The 14,334-nt window shown below is 39.6% G+C and overlaps 1 protein-coding gene across 1 annotated transcript; it reads left to right on the forward strand.

Moving 5' to 3' along the window:
• Positions 1–8,823: 8,823 nt before the first annotated feature.
• On the forward strand, positions 8,824–14,334 carry LOC123656162. Its single transcript, XM_045591868.1, has one exon. It carries the CDS (start codon positions 8,824–8,826, stop codon positions 14,332–14,334), a length of 5,511 nt encoding a protein of 1,836 aa, XP_045447824.1.

Raw genomic sequence — 14,334 nt, forward strand, 5'->3', positions numbered from 1 at the left:
ACACTTATCTACATATACTTAAGATTATTTATCTTTTGTATGTATTTGTTCCCAACGCGCGTAATACATTTCGGCGATTTATTCTTTTTAATATAGATGGATAATTTTCAAGACACTTTTAGGTACTGAATACTTATGTAGTAATTCAATGGCTATTCGGTAGTCTCGCTAAAACTCCAGAATGGCTGAACCGATTTGGCTAATTTTGATCTTTAAATATTCGGTGAAGTCCAAGGAAGGTTTAAACGGTGAGAGACATAAATAATAAGTAACGGAAAACACTAAAAACGACCATTTAATTTCCCAATACAAAATGTTCCTAGCGGTGACATTGGATATCTTTTGTCAAAAAAATTGTCACTTGGTTGTCCATTTATAGGTGCGTTCAGAAAGTGCTTTATCCATATTTTTCACAAATATTATGTAGGTGATACGAAGTTCACCGGGTCATCTAGTATGTTAATATAATAAAGATATCGAAATCTTTTTAAAATTGCAATAACATTGAAAGTTATCAAACCGTCTCAATTTCATACAAGTAAACATAATTAAATCTTATATACATATATAAAAATCTCGTGGCACAGTGTTAGTTACAATACTACTTCGAAACGGCTGTACCGATCGTTATGAAATTTTGTGTGAATATCGGGTAGGTCTGAGAATGGACATCAATTTTTCAATACCCCTAAGTTATAAGAGAAGGAGGGGGCGATTAAGGGGGTTAATAATATAAATGGCAAAACAACGTTTGCGGAGTCAGCTAGTAAGTATATATTATTTTAGAAGTTATAAAAAAAATTAAAAAATTCAAGATACGTTTCGAAAATCTAAATTCAATAGATACCTACCTCAATTTATATATTACATGATTGTAAGCTTAAAACAGTAAAAAAAGTTGTTAATTTTCATTGAATGCTAGTTATTGTTATTATAACATAAATTATATATATATATATATATATATCAAAGGAAATTAACTTATTGTCCACTCCCTACATCCTCGAACGAACCTGCGACCTTTAAACGTGTGCTACAGGTTCATCGACCACCGTGTCCGATAAAGTAGTGCTAACGAATGGCATTGACAGTGTTTATTTAAGGATTCTACTACAACGCTTTACGTATGACTACCTATATATAGAATATACTAATAAGATTAGCGACATCTGTTTTTAGGTTTTTGTCTTGTAAGTCTGAGAAACTTCATTAAAAAAATAATTTTCGTTTTTTTTTTAATTAAAATTTATGGTTAGGTTTTCATTTGTTGTGATAATTATGTTATTAATAATTCTTTTAATTTTTTTATAATAATTTGACTCTAAGCAAATCTGAAATAAACAAAAAAATACTCGTTTTTTCTCTTAAGCATAATTTACAGCATGTAGTGTGTAAAGTTAGATAAATGTTTATGTAATACCATCAGGACAGAATTTTTCAATACAATATTTATTGACTCACATACTTAGGCTTTTACATATTTGTATTCATCATCATCACTTCAGCCTATCGCAGTCCACTGCTGGACATAAGCCTCCACAAGTTCGCGCCAAAAATGTCATGAACTCATGTGTGTTGCCCATAGTTACCACTCTGGGCAGGCGCGGATTGTTGACCGTTGTATTGATAATCTCAAATTATGAGCATACTCTTTAACCAATACTATAATATGACTACAATACTATAATATCATATATTTCATCTAAGTAAACAACAAAATATTTAAAAAAAAAATTACGAAAGGAAACGGTAGGTAATCCTCGAGGTTACCGCGTTCTAACAAACAAATACATTATTTACATATTATATTTTATTATTTATTACAGTGTTTAAAGCATATAAGCATAATTTATAGATATACCGATAGAAATAAAACTGAAATATCTGCTTAATAACAAAATCTTACTAAATGTTTGTTATTTATTTACTTTATTGCAAACTATATTAAAAAAGTATTTGTATTTCAGTTCGGTCGGTTCGATTCGGTTCTTGGAAACCGGCTGAATTTAACAACACATTTAAAAAATAACACAATTACAACTACGCCGAACTCTTTAAAAAAAATCAAAGTATATTTTACTAAAATAGCAGAAGCAATAGCAACTGTTGTTTAGATAAACAAATACCTACGTATTTATTTTCCACACGTGTATCCGGAACAGAGTCGAAGGCGTAAAGGCGTAATATTATATAAAGTAAATTATTTTACGATAAGCGTACAATCAGGAAGACAAGCGACCCACATACTGAACCGGTTCAACTACTTGATAAGAAAGAAGTCTACAATTCTACATACACTTTATTATATATTACTAGTAAAATATATGTATATGTTAATTATGTAAATATTTTAAATGTGTTTATATTCCTTATTTTTATATCGCAATTTTTGTGATGTTTTCAATTGCTGCTAATGTTTGGTATTATTTGTCATTTACAATTGTTATAGAAGTTAAAGACATACATATATGCTTAATAAAAAAATGACAATTAAATTCAATGATAATTCAATCTACAGACGCCTTTAGAAATATTACACAAAAATTAAACAAAGCAGGGTTTCTTTTGTACAAAATCACGTCTAAAGAAAACAAGGATGCTATTCTTTTCTTTCATTCCTATTCCAATTACAGATGAGTGACGTCAATAAGTTTTAAAGTCATCGGAAAATCATTTTGACACCATTTGATCACTATAACGGTACAATTGAAAGTAGATGTTTTTCAGTACAATTGAAAGTAGATGTTTTTCAGTACAGATTTAATTTATTTTATAAAAAATATAGAAGTATTTGTTCCAAAATAAAAAAAAAATAAAATATTAATTTATTATTTATACAAAAAGGTCAGAAGCAACAATTACGAAGTAACTGGTGTCCCAATGTGAGACGATCGTAATATAACACGAGACCGGCTAATTGTAGTCGGTCTGTCACGCTTCACGCATCGTTCAAGTTATTTGTTTACACGAAAACAGCTGACTCTAGTGCGGGCAACTTGTGCCGGGGGTCCCCTGCCTCCCACCGAGGTTAATAATACCGGACCACCCGCGTGTTTAGAACTTATACGTCAATATTGTTACTGTGATTTTTTTTGCGTTGGAATGTGTCCAATGTAAAGTTTATATGGAATTGCGAAGCTTGACTATGTTTGCGTGCGTATGTACATTTTATGATTGTGTATGTATGATCTTCATAAACAGACAGTTATAAAAATATTTCTCTACTAGAAATAACTAAAACTGAAATATTTTAAAGGTTTTAATGTTTATTGTAAATAAATATTTATATACAAGTTTATTTTTAAGAATGTATATTTATAATAGAAAACATTTTTGTAAAAAAATAAGGAAGTTTTTATATAATAACGAAAAAACACTCAGACTTATCTTTTTAATTGTTTGTTATGATTTTGTACAACTAAATATTACTAATACATTTAGCGACCTTCAGAACTGTTCCGTATATTTTGGTATAAATTAGAACAGTATAAATAAAATACGTAATAATATTTATATTTAATGTTTGACGTTTTATGGAAAAATGATAAGACTATATATTTTGTATAATAAAGTTTTATCAAAATAAAATATAAAAGGCTACAGAGTAAGTTTAAGTTCAGTTGTTTATATCGCGCGTAAACTACAGCTTCGCGGGTAATTTGTATAGGGTAGGCTATACAGATGTTTGCCGTGTCTTGGTGTTTGTGCTTGTGTATTGTATGTGTTTCCGGACCCCGACACAAGAGTAAATCCCAGTGGGGAGTCGTTGAGTGTGGGGCGTTTAACTTATAATTTATTGTTTCGTAAATATAAATTCATTAATTCAATTTAATATATAAAAATTAATAAATATGAGCAAAGTAGGAAATTACTTCAAAAATTTTTTTTTTTTTTTAATATTTCTTGTTTGTGTATAACTGTGAAACGATATCTATAACGATATATGTGAATTAATTTAGTTTTTAGCTGTTATAAATGACGTATAACTTCTAGAAATATTATGTATACGTTAGCGTAAAGCCACGTGCTTCCGCTAGTTCTCGTATCACAGAACACTCAAACTAGTTTGTGAAATTCAACCAAGTTGATAAAGTGTTGTTAACAAAGTTTGCACTTTGAGGTAAGACCCTACTACGGTAATGTAAGTTGAAATTTGCGAATTTAACTTTTAAACCTTATCGATTATATACGTTGCTTGTGGTCGTGGCGTCGGGTTTTAATACTTAACACAACATACACGGTCGTTTGTGCTTAAGTTTCCATTTAAGTGTATTGACATTGAACATAAAAATAAAAACAATCTGTAAAATAAATTTAGAAGCTAAATGTTAAAAAAGGGATTTATAAGAGAAAATATATAATCAAAATACATAAAGATATACGAGTAAGTTGATATAAGTTTTGAGTTTATATTTGTAAAAGTTGTGACTAATAATATTATTTTTGTTTTCAGGTAATTATCTTCACCATGCTTGTTTAAAGCGGATTATAGCGTAAGTCTCATAATTATGAAAAAAAAATGTATACCATCATATAATTATCTGTATTAAAAAAAAGTTTCCAATACTCAAGGATGTACTTCTTGGTTCAGGATTTCTTTTTACAGTATGAACCGGAAGTCTGGAAACGCACTGAAAGCAATGCCTATACCATGACAGGCATCTATGTAAATGACAACAAAAATATTTACATGAGCGGGGATCGTACTCATAATTATTAGCATAACAGCCAACTGCTATAACCACTGCCTCAAACCGTAGTTACAAACAACTAAACATATAAAAACTCATAAGTAAAAAGGGTGTGAAAAAATATTTATACTATTTTTTGCTTATAGTTCCTATTGTTTTAAATTCGTATTATCTATTAATTTTATATGTACATATGCATATAATCAAAGCCTCTTTAATTTAAAAATGTATGAGTATTGTAATTCTTTAAGCTTCAATCTGAGTTAGTACTACCTAAAATGAAGATATGAAAGCAATACTTTTAAAAGCTTCGCTCTTTCAGCTGTTCAACTTTCAAATGTCAAGTTATGTATGTGTACAATATGACAGATTATAAATTCTATTTTTAAAGTCTTCATGACCTGACGGATAAAGCACGTGTTTTTCATTAAAGGTCAATTTTCGTTCAAATCTAGGAACTAAGATTTCGAGTGCATATTCGTTTTATGAAATTCGTCTATTACTCTATGTTTGAAGAGTTAACCTTTAGTCAAATTCATTTGTAAACAAGTCAAAGTAATTTAAAATGAGATAAAACTTGTCATAACTTTTAGCAAAAATTTTGATAATTGTTAAATGATGTTTAGGGATTTGGACATCATAAAGTAGGTGTATTATATTCTGTTGTTCTTAAAATATTAAAACTTTAGACTCTTTGTGATTTTTTTCATAGTTTTTATCACTGTTACTAAATAAACGCTTTGCTTGATTAAAATAAACAAAGCTAATAGTTAATCAAAAAACGAAAAAATAACAACACATAAACAATAGCAATTCATAATATTAGCGTAATAATTGTAGATAAAATACGCGTTTTTTTTAAGATTTAAAAAGGTTTTATTTTTTATTTTTATCTAACAGCTTTTAGTCAAAGGACGTCAGTAAAACTTAGTTTGGTTTAGTGGTTACAGCGTTTATTGGTTGCGGTTACAGTTTCGATCACCACTCACGACAAGTATGTTTACCATGGTGCGGACATCTGTTTTTCTATTTTAGGACCCCCGAAACAAAATTCTAATCTTACCAGTGTCAAATCGAGTGTACGGCGTTTATAAATTAAAAATTTGTTTACAAAGTTTTGATTGAGTTTTAATTGAGTGATCATCAAATTAATACGCCAAACGTTTATATCAAAACCGTTTTGAATTTGAAAACCAATCAGTAATTGACTATGGTCATTGATCTCGGCTCGATCAGTCGATTAAGATACTTCTCAATAATCTCAATTTAAGTATTGTTTATTTACCTTGATGGCTATTTACATTAAATAGTCATATATAAATCATTTTAAAGCGTTTAGTTATTAAGTGTGTTGGAAATATTTTATTTTATTATTTGGAAGGATATTTGGTTGTGAAATAATTAGGTACTAGATTAAGGCTTAAAGAAAACATAGCGTTAAGTTTAAACAAAACTCGCTTATAAAATATTTTGTACCGTACATGATTTAACACAAAACATTTTTGAGACCAGTAAAAGAAATATCATAAAGCAGTTTTTTATTTAGTTTGACGACTCACGCTTTTTAAAGTCAATTTAAATTCAGTGGTACTTCGTAAAGAGGTTCTATAGAGGTCTTAAATTAAAAGTAGCAAATAAACTAATCAAAACTTCGGCGTGTTTTTTTTTAGTAAAGTACAGTTTTCCGTGATGGTTTTCTTAGTTAACTGAAACGTTGTTTGCAAAATGATAGCTTTAGTTAAAACTTGCTGATAACAATCAAAGGCTATTGTGGTTTATATGAATAAGTAGCTGATCCGATACACTCTGTTTTGTGAACTGTCACGCGTGAAGTAAATTTTACAATTTTTTGCTCAATCCCTTATTTCTTCATTCCAACAGAAACTTCTAGAACGTATTAGGAAACTTAAATAAAAAACAACTAGCCTAATTGATTCAGATCGCTCTCGAGGTTTGCGCTTAGCAACCCAGACTTTAACCTTTTTTTTTTTCATTATATAACATTTGCTTATAATTACTAATGCAGTTTATCATTCAAACTTCCACGTGCAGTTTTACAAATATGTACAAAGACGTTTCAACCATAACTAAACTGTCTCGACCGTTACTCCGAATTTCGCTCCGTCGAACCCGTTCACGGGTGATTGGGAGCAAATTGAGTGTGAGGATTTTAATCGGCTTAATTTAGCAGGATTTAATTTTAAAACCTGTAACATCGTTATATGTGTAATCAGTTCAATTCTAATTCCAATATGATTTTAATGTAGTGAATACATATCATTTGAGTTAAAACTCTTACCTTATTTCACCTCAATTATCGATTTAGTGCAAATTAATCGTAATAAATCTAATGAACTTCTGGTCTGGTCTGGGTGTTTGTGCAGTCCTTGTGGGGTCTCCTCACCGTGCCTCGGAGAGCACGTTAAGCCATCGGTCCCGGTTGTTATCATGTACACCTGATAGCGATCGTTACTCGTAGTAAGGAATATATCCGGCAACCCGCATTGGAGCAGCGTGGTGGATAAGCTCTGATCCTTCTTCATGGGGAAAGAGCCCAGTAATGAGATATTACAGGCTGGAGCGTAATCCAATGAACTAATTGCAATAATCTTTTTTATACCACAAAGGTGGTAAGCGTATGGGTTGCCTAATGAGTTTTGCGCTTTTGTTATACCACTATTGTGGCAAACAAAAGCGTACGGTCCGCCTAATGGTAAGTGGCTTCCATAGCCTCTAGACGATTGCAACACCAGAACCATTGAAAATGCTTTATACCGATCCTACACCTCAACACAAAATATGCTGTACTCTACGTCAGTAAAACTAAGTTACGTTGGCTTTTAGAATTTAACTAGTTTTGAAATATGAAACAAGTGAAATCGCAACGGAAGACTAGTTTAATGTATATAATAAATGGTAACATAGTTAGAAAGTCTTCGTTGAGCAATATCCTGCCTTCCTCAACAGTTGTGATATCCATTGTCAAGTTTCGTAAACTCCACTCAGTAGTTTCATCGGAACTTGTCAACCTTATAGGCAGATAGACAAATTTTTGTCATTTTTTAAAAATACTTATAGAAAATGATAATATATTTTATTCAGTATCAATTCATTGTTAACAGTTAACTAATTTGAATGGTGTAACAAGTCTTAAGAGTATATTTTATTTCCTGTTACTAGTCTACGATTATAAATTCAGCATGTAATATATCACTGCATATGTCTCTTTCTGCATGTAGGAGAAGGATAGTCTATCAGTAACTTATCTATATAAGTATCTGTTACGGACGGCTTACGTCACAATTGATTATGTTTTTGTTAGTTATAAGTAGGCTAATAAAATAAAGTATTAAGTAGTACGTAAGATACATAGATATAAGTAAATTGTATCTTAGACATTAAGCTATTGTAAAAATAATGTAAGAGTAAGACGAATGTATGCATTAGAAAGAAAACAGGAGATGGCAACAGGCACGAGAGAGAGAGAGAGGGCAACAGTATGAAACAGACATACGGGCCAGAAAGTGAGGCAAAACACCCCTTCTACCAAACGTGGGCTGGAGTTGGTACTTGTCTCAAACGGGTCCGATAGGTTGGTACTCCGCAAAGGGCGGGGCCAAGATATACCGTTATCAAACGGGTCCGTTAGATTGGTACTCCGCAAAGGGCGGGGCCGAGATCTACCGTTATTGACCGTCCGATTAGGTTGGTACTTGTCGCCAACATGTACCGTTATGTTGCCCACTCTCCTAGAAGCAGGTCTGTGATTGGTCAACGCAAATGGCGTGACCTAGACCTACTGCCATTGGCCCGTTGCAAAGGCGCGGGAAATGTACTAGCCATCTCCCGTTATGCGGCTGTTACCAGGGTGTGGGAAACGCTATATAACGCGTTTCCCAGCAACAGCCAGTCACTCTCTAACGAACATTCGCCGCACTCAAACAAGAACAAGGAAGAAATAAGAAATAAAGAAATAAGAACCGAGGAAACAATTGAAGTTTAATTAAGAAGCTTTGCAACCTCAACAGTGTTTGGTCCTTCGAAAATCGGATAAGAAGTGTGGTCCCCCGCCATACTCAATAGTGTTTGGTCCTTCGAACGTCGGATACAGAAAAAAGAAAAAATCAGCGTCATGGCAAATTACACAAGAAGCCGCAAGAACAGATCAGAATCGGGAATCGGTGAATCGGAACGCGCCTTACAAGCAAATTCTGCCACCTTTCAACAGATCCACGAAGAATCTCCGAGATCACCATCAACAGCCGTAGAAACAATATCACAAGGAAGAGCAATAGAAAAATCGCTAGTGCGAATTTCTATGGCACCCCCGGCGCCCCTCGCCCCGCTAGAAGGAGATAGCGCACAACCGTCGACGTCACAGCGGACAGAGACGACACAGTCTTGTAGGCCTCCATCGCCTACAGGTACTGTGCGCTCTCGGCGCTCGACAAACAGCGCTATAGCCCGCATTAGATTGGCCGAGTACGAGGCTGAAAAGCAACTAGCGGAGCTCGAAGAAAGGCGCCTGAACATACAGAAAAATCTAATCAAAAGGCGATTAGAAGCGAACATCTCGGCGATAGAAGCGGATGAAGCGGCGACCATAGACGAAAATGAAATAGTCTGCGAATGGATCGATAGGAGTCAAGCTACCAACCAACCACAGGAGTCAGACGTACAACCTCCCCTCGCAACGGAAGTGCGGGGGGAGGAGCGGATGCAACAAAGAGGGGAAGGGATCGAACAGCTCGCAAACGTGTTAGAGAAAATGATCCATTCCAGACCGCCGCCGCGACAGACGTCAGACCTCCCGCCATTCAACGGTAGCATCATGGAGTGGCTTCCCTTCAAGGCGGCTATGGAGGATTCAACGCGACTGTATAAGTTCAGCGCAACAGAGAATCTTCTCCGACTAAGAAATAGCCTCCGAGGGGAAGCAAGAGAGATAGTGCTCTCTCAGCTATACACGGCAACTCACCCGGATCTTATTATGAAGACGCTGGAAATGAAGTATGGCCGGCCCGAATACATCGTAGATAAGGCGATGGAAGATCTAAAGAGACTTCCGAGGGTCGGCAGCTCCAGCGGGGAATTGAACGAGTTAGCCGTCAAGCTCCAGAACATCGTCTACACAATGAAGAGTGTAGACAAAAGAGGTTATCTCCAGAATCCGCTATTAATAAGGGACGTCATGGAGAAGCTTAGCCCGCATTTAATAAGCAAATGGGCGGAACACGCGGCGGTGAATGAAGAGAGAATCGCCTGTGACAACGAGATAACGGTGCTCGCCGAGTTTTTGATGGCGGAAGCAGACAAGCTGCTACGTTTCACGCACACCGGTAGACACGGCGCTTCAGGGTTTCTCAGAAGGGAGCGACCAACAACGAAGAGGACCGTGGTTAAAGAAAGGGTATTTACTACTAGTGAAGCAACGCGTGAAGAGCAATCAGTCATGTGCTTCCGATGCAAGTCGACGAGTCACTATACCCCGTTGTGTCCGCAGCTAAAGAAACTTACTACGAATGAAGTGTGGAAGTGGGCTAAGGAACAGCGGCTATGCTTCAGATGTATGAAGCGGAAACATAGCAGAGCCACATGCCAGGCAAAACTCTGCGGAGTCGATGGATGCAAGATGCCACACCACGCCATTTTGCACAAAAAAACAGAAATTGTTCCTAAAGAGGAAGAACCGTGTGCAGAACAGAGCACACCGGCGACAGTAATGAATGTCGCAACAAAGTCAATGCCAGGAACCGTGTTACTGAAGACCTGCAAGGTAAAATTAAGTGGTCTACGGGGGGAGGTCATCACGGACGCGCTCCTCGACGAAGGGTCTACAGTAACGTTGATCGACGAAGACCTGGCATACGAGATCGTCAAAGGGGGTCCGAAGAAGCCGCTCAAGCTTAAAGGTATCAATGAAGATCGACGAGTGAGCAGTGCAACAGTGAAGTTCTACATCCAAGGCGTACACGAGGATGTGAAACACGAGATTACAGCAAGAACGGTCAAAGGGTTGCAGCTGTGTCGGCAGCGAGTACCGGATAATTTGACTCGATACAAACATCTACGAGGCGTCGTGAGACACACCGTCAACGAAGACGTCAAGCCTCGGATGTTGATCGGTGCTGACAACTGGCACCTGATTGTGTCGAGACAACTGCGTACCGGTAAACACAACGAACCAGCCGCATCGAGAACCATGCTGGGATGGGTGATCCACGGTTCAGTGCCCGAAAGGATTATAATGCAGAAAGAAGAATCTGTGCTCCACGTGTTCACTTCAGCCAGCGATGTGCAGCTGCAAAGGCTCGTCGAGAAACACTTCGACGTCGACTCATTAGGAATAATGAACAAAACTCGAGTCAGTGAGCACGACAAGAGAGCGGAACGGATCCTAAAGGAGACGATCAAACGAAAAGGCGATCAGTTCGAGGTCGGGTTACCATGGAAAACCGACAACCTGGTACTACCCGACAGCTACGAATACGCGCTCAAAAGACTTCGCACGCTCGAAAAGAAAATGAGCAAAGAGCCCGCATTCAAAAGGGAATACGGGAAGCAAGTCGCGAATCTCATCAGTAAGGGCTACGCAGAGGAATGCGACGGTAGCGAACAAGCAAGCAGCGTCAAGTGGTATCTACCGCACTTCGCCGTCGTCAACATAAACAAGCCAGAAAGGGTACGGATGGTGTTCGACGCAGCGGCCAGAGTGGAGAGCGTGAGCTTGAACGACTGCCTTCTGGAGGGACCGGATTTGCTAGCATCATTGACCGGTATATTATTCGGGTTCCGCGAGAAGAAGATCGCGGTCACGGCGGACATCGAGGAAATGTTCCTACGTGTGAAGATCCGCCCCGAAGATCAACCGGCACAGATGTTCCTGTGGCGAGACGGTCCCAATGAGAAACCGCGCACATTTAAAATGACGTCGATGATATTCGGAGCGTCGTGTTCACCGTTTCTCGCTCACAGCGTGAGAAACTACAACGCTTCCGAATTTGAAGACGAGTACCCCGAGCCAGCGCGAGCCATAAAGGAGAAACACTACATGGATGACTACTTAGACAGCTTCGACGACGAAAACAAAGCGATCGAAACGATACGGGACGTCATGCGAATACATGAAAGGGCTAACTTTAACCTCCGGGGATGGAACTCAAACAGCACAAAGGTGCTCGAGAGTATACCGGACGTTAAGCGATCAAAGAACTCAGACGTCCGACTGACGGCGCACCAAATGGAGAAGACTCTCGGGCTCAAATGGAACCCGAGAGAGGACACTGTCGGCTTCAACACGGACATCAAAAGAGTCCCGGAAGCCGTCAAAACTCAACGTAGAGTGCCGACAAAGCGGGAGGCACTAAGCGCCGTCATGTCTATCTACGATCCGCTAGGACTCATCAGCCAGTACACCGTGGTAGGGAAGATAATCCTACAAAGGCTGTGGCTGAAGAAGGTGCAATGGGACGAAGAGCTCCCAAGCGACGAAGCTGAAGAGTTTCAGCAGTGGGTAACCGGTCTAGAAGACATCTCCGCCCTGGCTTTGCCGCGATGCTACAGTATGGAGATAGCACCGGGGTCAGAGGTACAGCTGCACGTGTTCAACGACGCTAGTGAACAAGCCTTTGCGACGACAGCCTACTGGAGGATCCGTCACGAGGACGGCGCCATAGAAGTAGCGCATGTCATGGGAAAAGCAAAGGTGGCGCCGTTAAAGCTATTAACGATACCGCGGCTAGAACTGCAGGCGGCGGTTATTGGAGCTCGGATGGCCAGTGTGATAGTTAAAGAACACACATGGAAACCGAGCAAGGTGGTTTACTGGACCGACTCCAAAACGGTACTTCATTGGATACGAAACGAAGACAAGAAGTACACACCGTTCGTGGCACACAGGCTTGCTGAAATCGCCGAGTTATCACATAGAGACGACTGGCGATGGATATCAACAGACGACAACGTAGCAGACGATGCTACGCGCATTGGAACCAGACGGATAAGCAGAACGGACCGCTGGTTCAATGGACCTTCGTTTTTGAGAACGCCTGAGGAAGAGTGGCCTACAATGATACCGGACGGCGAGCGATGCGACGAAGTAGTGTACAGTACGTCAGAAGGGAGTACTAGCGATGACGTCACGCTACCCGACATCAGCCGGTTCTCATCGTATAAGAGGCTAATAAGAGCCACGGCCATGGTACGATTATTCATCGAAAGGCTCAAAGAAAAACAGAGAGACATCCCATTGCAAGTAGCGCACATGAAAGACGCCGAAGCGAGGTGGATACGACAATCTCAAAAGGAGTCATTCGGCGATGAGTTAAACAGGTTAAAAACAAAACAGCCGCTTCGTAAAAACAGCAAGCTTACGAAGTTGGACCCGGATATAGAAGACGGCATATTAAAAGCGAGAGGACGCATTGGAGCGTCAACGGTAACAACACACTCCAACCGACCAGTGATATTAGACGGCGGGCACTCCTTCACAAGGTTACTGATAGACAACGGACATCGGAACGCCGGGCACGCGAATAACGAGCGCGTAGTAAATGACCTACGCCAACGGTTCGTTATATTTCGCCTGCGACCGACAGTAAGAAAGATAGCAAAGGGCTGTCAGTTCTGTCGGGTATACAAGGCGACGCCTAGGCGTCCACCGAAGGGAGACCTACCTGCGGAACGAATTGATCCGGGGCACCGCGCATTTACATACTGTGGTGTGGACTACTTCGGTCCCTTGACGGTAACCATCGGAAGGAGGCACGAGAAGAGATGGTGTGCACTGTTCACATGCCTAACAACGCGAGCAGTGCACCTAGAGATCGTACCGTCTCTATCAACGGACTCGGCAATTATGGCGTTGCGACGAATGGCCGCCAGAAGGGGCTGGCCGCAAGTTATTTACTCCGACAACGCCACGAATTTCCGAGGCGCCGACGTCGAGCTGCGAGATTGTTATCGAAAATGGATCCCCGAGCTCCGGAACTACTGTCTACAATATGAGACAGAATGGCGATTCATACCACCGGGGGCGCCACACATGGGAGGCGCATGGGAACGATTGGTGCGGTCTGTTAAAGCGGCGCTCAGTACAACGTTGAAGGAGAAGTCTCCGAAGGAGGAAGTGCTTCAGACACTACTCACGGAAGCAGAGTACAGCATAAATGCGAGGCCGCTGACGCACGTTCCAGTAGACTACGAAGAAGAAGAAGCCTTAACTCCCAATCACTTCTTAATGGGGTCGTCGACAGGCCTGCCTAGGACGGGGCCGTGTACCGAAGCGGATCGCAGCATATGGCGGCGATCACAGGCGATGGCGGACCAGTTCTGGAGACGATGGCTCAGGGAGTACCTGCCGACACTCATACCAAGAGGGCAATCGAGGACGGAGGGACCGCAGTTGCAGCCGAACGACCTCGTCGTGATCGTCGACGGCACGCTGCCACGCAACACATGGCCCAGGGGGATCATCGTACGAGTGTATCCGGGACCAGACGGCGTCGTCCGAGCGGCCGACGTGCGAACCAAAGGAGGTGTGTTCCGGAGACCTGCAACGAAGATCGCCGTCCTGCTGAGGGGAGAGGCTGCGAAGAGTCTACGCCGGGGGGAGAATGTTACGGACGGCTTACGTCACAATTGA

This window comes from Melitaea cinxia, chromosome 9 (genome assembly GCF_905220565.1).
Source record: "Melitaea cinxia chromosome 9, ilMelCinx1.1, whole genome shotgun sequence".
Classification (NCBI taxonomy): domain Eukaryota; kingdom Metazoa; phylum Arthropoda; class Insecta; order Lepidoptera; family Nymphalidae; genus Melitaea; species Melitaea cinxia.